We start from the raw sequence: 6315 nt of genomic DNA, 5'->3' as shown, positions 1-6315 counted from the left end.
GGATGGTAGACCAGCTTCCTCTCGATTGAGTCAAGGATCAAGGTGGCTGGATCGGGGGTGAGGGAAAAGCTGAGTACCTAGGAATCCCCATAAATGCCAACCTTGGGGAATTACGAGGAAACCATATAGAAACCAGGCAGGCAAGGGATCACGACCAGCCAGGCGTCCCAGGGCCTCAAGGGAGGACCACACCTGTGTGCTGTCTGCTTGCTCCTTCCCACTTTGCCCAGGGCCAAGCCCCTACCACAAATGACAACAGACAGCCATCTTCATAAGTATATTTTTATTGAAAATAAAAAGGCATGGTGCTTTCTTCCTCGTAAGCAGCATGTAGCCCACCCCCCATGCTGCCTGTCCTGCTTCCTGCACATCTCAGCACAGAGTCGACATCAGAGGCTCGGTGGTGGACAGGAGGGCACTGATGTGTGTATTGGTCCTTTGGGACAGAACTGGGAACAGGAGCCATCTTCCCATGCACTCTTAGCAACCGTGAGGAAGGCAGATCTCAGGGTATTTACATTCATGCATTAGATATCGCACACTACCTGGGCTGTTGAAATCATACTTTGTACAGATTCAGAGAGTATAGTAATTATATATGTATATAGATAGATATCTCTTTAAATATATATAACTGTATATAATATATATGTCTATTTTTACAGCTATTAGTCTTTCTTCCAAAACTTGCTTTAGAAGCATCTAAGCAACACCTGAAACCTCTGGAAGATCCTATATGCCATTCTAAAGCTGGGCTTGACAGGAGACGGTCGAAAAATATCTATTTGAGAAAATGCAGAAAAGGAATGTGACTTTCGCTCTCGAAAGTTCAGACTAGCCTGAGGATTGGTCTGTGTTGAGGGGCTGAAGATACATTCCTGAAATTTAAGTTTAAGCTCAAATAGCAGGCTGGGTGGTTTTAGGGATCTTCTGTTGCTTAAGCTGAAAATCCATGGGGGCTTTCTCCCTGCACCCGTGAGGGCTGTCTTCCAAATGGCCGGTTCTGGGTTTGTTCGCAAGTGAATTTTCTTTTTAAACTGGGGCCTTTTCTTAGTAAAGAAGAAAAGACTGGGTGAGAGGAGATTTGACAAACTCAATTTGGGGGAATTTATGTGCAAATGTTAGCTTTGCACGGAGCCCGGGCTGTGTGTCCCCAGGGAAGCGTATACTGGCTCCAGAGTGAAGGACTGATGGTTTTCTGGGGATCCTGATGGGGAGCCTGGCTGGGGCTGGAGGATTAAGTTAATTGCAAAATCTGAGCCACTCAGGTTTAAGCTCAGGTTGGGGAAGGTGGGATCAGTGGGCTTTTGCAAAAGCTGGGGGTGTGCCCAGCCTCCCTCGATGTCCCCCCTGGACTGACTGCCCAGGACTCCACGACCGCTTAGCCAGGATTCTTCCCTCTGGCCAAAGATGCTCTCCCATCACTTCTGGACCCAGGAAAGTGTGTGCATCAGGCTGGGATCCTGCCTGGGTGTCTGCTCAGGGAACAGGCAGGGGACTCAGGGGAGCTGCAGGAAGTGAGGAAAGTACGCTGGGGTGGGGTCTGTCCTGCTGAGGGCCCACAGCCTCTGGCCTGCTTATCACTCAGCTCTGCATCTTTGGCAAGTGGAGGGCACGAACCAGAGTACCGTCAAGTACCCACTGAGGGGGGCAGGGAGTGGCCCTGTGCTAAGGCGCACAGGGGGCGCACACGGAGAGCAAAAGCCAGTCCAGAACCAAACCCAGTCCTCACACGGGGAACACTGAAAAGAAGGGAAGACCGTTTCTGGGAGGCTCTGCCCTGTGCCTGTCCTCAGCCTGCACCCACTGACCTGGCGACAGGGCCTGGGCCAAGGCCACGCGCATTCACCTTCTCCCCTGCTCTCGGCACACAGACACCGCTGTGGGCACCAGGGCTCCCGGACGATGGATGTTTCAATGTTCAGCCCAAACGGGGACTGGTTTTCAGACTGTCTCCCCTCGATGTGAAAGTCTCACCTGTGGCCCAAACACCCTCCAGAGAACAACTGACATTTGTGGTCTGGGAGGCAGACAGGGTCCCCGGCTCGGACCCTACATAGCCAGAGAGTGGAGCCACTGGCTGTGACGGGTTCCTCTCAGCAGGTGCGTGGAGGGTGAGGGAACCAAGGGGCCAGGAGTGTTCTTGCAACCCTCTGGGAGTGCAAAAGCACAGGGCTGCTGTTTCCGGGGGCCCAGTGACGTGTCCACAGGGTGACTGGCCGCCGGCGAAACAGGCTGGCAGGTGGGGGTCACTCGGCCAGTAGACGGGGGTCGCCAGGCCTGGAGGGTCCCTCTCCTCCCATCTCCTTTCCTTCCCTTCATCCACCAACCACTCCAGAGGGCTCAGCACTTTCAGAACACAAGGGACTTTGAAGCACACTGGCTCCCTCGGGATGACGCAGGCCTGGGGGTTCTCAGGGGAGGGTCTGAGCACCAGGCCTCAGGGAGCGTCGGGGGCCCAGCGCCAGGCCGGGGGGCCCAGGCAGGCGTGCCAGTGGTGGGTTTGGCACGGGGGTGGCCTCCGCCAGGGGAAGGCAGGGCCTGGCTCACAGGGAAGCGTCGGTTCCTCTGAGGGTCAGGTGTGGGAGTGAGTCTGAGGATGGGGGTAGTGGCTCTGGGGCCATCCTTCCGGGGCTCCGGGCCTGGGGTTCAGGGTGTTGTTTTACCCTGGATGGTCAGACCCCACCCGGGGGTGTGACAGGCTTCTCGGCTCAGTCTGGACTCTGCAGGCGGGGTGCACAGCCCCCCGTGGCGGGGAGTCAGGAGCCAGCGGCCTGTGATGGAGGTGGGAGGGAGAAGGTAGGCCCTGAAGACTGAGATGGTGATGGGGCGGTAGGAAGATGGGTGGGAGCACCTTTGAACGGGGACGTCTCGTGGCTGTGCCCATGGCTTCTGTCAGGAACGGTGTGGTCAGGGAAGAAGCAGGGGGGCTTCCTGGTGGGGAGGGGAGGTTTCCTTTAGGCGACAGGGGCGGGGGTGCCTCTTCGCCCCAGCAGACGGGCTCCCGGCCTTCTCGGGGTGTGTGCTTTGGGCACCCGCCGGGGGACAGTCCGCGGATCAGACACAAGATGAGGAAGAGACACGGGGCCTTGGATGGCGGTGCTACCCCAGAGGCTGCCTGCCGGTGAGCCTGGCTCAGCCTGGTGTCCGCGGCGTCCGTGCTGTGGGCTGACCAAGGGGCGAGGCTGGGCAAAGGAGGCTTTCTCCTTTCGGAGGCTTGAAGCCTGCAAGGCGATGAAGTCCTGGACAAGCCCAGTGTCAGCTCGTGTCCACCTGCTTTCTCGCGTCCACCAGTGCCACCAAGGCGTCCCTCTGGCCAGCAGTCCAGGGCCTACAGACTCACACAACGGCGCTGTTTGCGTCCACCCCTTTGCTGCTCTGCGAGGAAGTCATAGGGTACTCAGCAACGCCAGTGCCGTTCTCCTCTTTTCTCAGGGGTTTCCTGGGGGCAGGTGGAGGAGTGGGGAAGGCAAAGGAAGGGGAGGCAGGGACATCCATTAGTTATCAGCGGCTGGTGGGGGCGTATCTTACCCTCCCAGTGACCCCACCAGGCTCTGGTCCAGGTTAGCATCCTTGGGGTGCTAGTCCTTGTGGTCTTATGTTATAAGGTAACCATATGCTGTGTCAGTCATATGGGCATAGTGAATAACAAAGCAGGTAAAATAGGTGTGACTTGGAACTGTTCTGGACAAACCACGATGTGTGCTCAGCTTGGTATGAACTCAGGTCAGCCTTCGGTTGATCTCTTTGATATGAGCAAATCGACATGAAGATGAGTGTTTGGGGTGCAGAGGGTTAAAAGAGGTGAGGTGCTTGTGGTTGGGCTTTGTAGTCTTATCTCTGGGTAGTCACAGGCAAGAGGAAAATGTGGTGGTGGTAGGGCTGTTGCTGGTCATGGCGGTGGAGGTGGGGATGGTGATGATGGGGGGCGGCACCGATGGTAAAGGCCGTGGTGATGGTGAGCGGAGACGGTGGAGGTGGTCATGGAGGCGGTGGGGCTGACGCTGACGGTAATGCCGGTGGTGGAGCGGACAGTGGTGCTGACAGTGCCGGGAATGGTGGTGGATGGCAGTGATCGTAATGGTGATGGTGAATGTCCAGACTAAATCAGTGCACACCCGTGGTTCTCAAACACTTTCTGTTGTACCACTGGAAGCTCATTTCAAAGGCCCTTTAATCCCAGGAGCCATTCCTCCTAGGCACGCCGGGCATGGGGAAGGCTGGGAGGGAAGCTTTGAGAAGGCTTGTGCTCACTTGCTGAGACTGAATTCGCAGCATTGCCTTCCGGCCTGGCTCGGATTCCACCTCCTCTCTTTTGGGGTTCTGAAGGGCTTTAGCTCCTGGCCCCAGGCCTGAGTGCCCACAGCCTCCTGATGGGTCCACACCTTACATGCTGTGTAGCCCGACCCCGTGGCACAATCTTGCTGTCTCTTGGGTGGACCTGAGGCCCAAGAGGTAGCAGCTCGGTCACCTCGTGTATCCCCCAAAACGCTGAGGCTGAGCCTGAACTGGCCTTCATTGTGTGTTGACTAAACTGAATGTTTACGGTCATCATTGAAAGCCTAGGGATTGATTGCTTCTGCCTTCTCAAATGTCCCTAGCGCCTCCCCAAACCCAGCGGGAGGACTGGTAGGCAGTGACAGTTTGATGCCTGTGGGATCAGGCTGTTGGCGATTAGTTTAGGGGAGGGAGGGTCTGTGCGGTGGTTATCAGTAGTTTCAGGGGAATGGGACAATCAGGCCTGTTCAGAGGCGACACGATGAGCAGCCACAGGTTGTCTTGTCCCCTCTCACAATGGTCCCCTGAAGAAGCCAGGCCTGAAGTTGCGAGATTCATTTCATGGGGAAGCTGAGGCTTTGGGAGAGCTGTGACTTGCCCGATGACCCCCCACCAGTTTGTGGTGAGGCTTGGAGCACGACTCACTCCTACCATGTCTTGACCCAGACATCTTTCTACTGAATCACCATTCTGCTGCTACTGACGATAAAGCGGGCCTTCCCTACTCTCCATCCCCAAATGGGTCCTGTGGTCCAATCACCTTGGGAAGGCCCTCCACCACCCTCCTCTTGGAGATTCCCCAAAGTTCTCAAGACCCCGCTCCCAGAAGCCTGTGTCATCTTGCTTTAATCCAGCACATGCTGCGTTCCAGGGTCTTCAAAACCCCATTTCTATAGATGCTCACAGACACTTTCTGGAACTCAGAAAAGGCTCCGACGAGTTGCCTTGTTTGTGATGGGCTCCTGGAAATGAGACTCTGAGTCTCCCTCTCCCAGGGGCCTTTCTCCCTCTATTTCTCTTACTCTTCCTCCCTCCCAACCACCCCTTTCCAGGGGCCTCAAGCAGTTCTGACCTTGCTGTGTGGGCTTGATTTCTGACTCAGTGAGGTCTACCTGACTTGGAAAATTGGGGGTGGGGGGTGCATTTTCTTACAGTGAGATCCTGTGTGGCCCCCAACATGAGGCCCTGCGGGGACTTAACTGACATTCCTAAATTTATCATCAATATAGAAGGATTTCGTCAGAATCAGAATTCCAGAAAATAAAGACAAAAATCTCTGGGCCCAAAGATTTTTCTGCTTTTCTCCCTAATAAATATTCAGTCTTGGGCTAGGCTCTGAGAAGTCAACTGAAACAGGTAAGGACAGGGGTGATGAGGCTTAAGGGCCTTTGAGGGTAGATAACGCCAAGATGAAGGAATCCTAGAACTTACAGGGAGATGGGTAGAGCCCGGCGGGTACGGAGTTCCAGCCCTTTTTAGGGAGAGGGTAGGAAATGAGCAGGATTCCTTCTGCCAGGAGGAGAGGAGACATTTCTAAAGCCAGGCTGTTGGCTGTGAGACCCCCATTCCTGGGGCTTGGGTGGAGAGGATGGTGGCTGGAGGGGCACTGGGGTCAGGACCAGGAGAGAATCCCAGGGGGATTCTCAATGCCTTCTCAATGGCTCAGCCAGCTTCTCAGGTGGGAAAGGGGGTCTCAGTGGGGGCTCCATCCAGCAAAGAGGGCAACTTTTGGCTAGCGCAGCACCTCTCAGGAGCAGTCCAAGAGCCTGGGCGTGGCGAGGGGAGAATGAGCTTTCCCAAGGGCTCTCCTGAGAAGTGCACTTGGTCTGCTCCCCGCCCCCATGGAGCTGAGCTGTCAGCCACTCTGCTCCCTGGGCCGCTGCCCCAGCCCGTTCCTGAAGCCCTTCTGCGATTCACTGGGGCCTGGTGGACACTGGAATTTTACCTACAGCAGGACAATGCTCTGCCTTGAACACCCACCCTCATCCCCATCCTCTCTCTCAGCACAGCACTTTAGGGTGATGCTGCGGAAGGGCT

General features: G+C 55.8%; 1 protein-coding gene across 1 annotated transcript in view; it reads right to left on the bottom strand.

Moving 5' to 3' along the window:
* Positions 1–268: 268 nt before the first annotated feature.
* Positions 269–6315, bottom strand: part of PRIMA1 (proline rich membrane anchor 1) — a 66044-nt gene continuing 59997 nt past the window's right edge. The window contains exon 4 of the mRNA XM_040256594.1: positions 269–3442. Coding sequence (XP_040112528.1) covers positions 3340–3442 — 103 coding nt within the window. The 3' untranslated portion in view covers positions 269–3339. The remainder of the gene's footprint in view (positions 3443–6315) is intronic.

Source organism: Oryx dammah, unplaced genomic scaffold (assembly GCF_014754425.2).
Source record: "Oryx dammah isolate SB20612 unplaced genomic scaffold, SCBI_Odam_1.1 HiC_scaffold_16, whole genome shotgun sequence".
In the NCBI taxonomy this organism is placed as follows: domain Eukaryota; kingdom Metazoa; phylum Chordata; class Mammalia; order Artiodactyla; family Bovidae; genus Oryx; species Oryx dammah.
The sequence above is the reverse complement of the archived record's forward strand: the minus strand, read 5'-3'. Positions and strand labels throughout refer to the sequence as shown.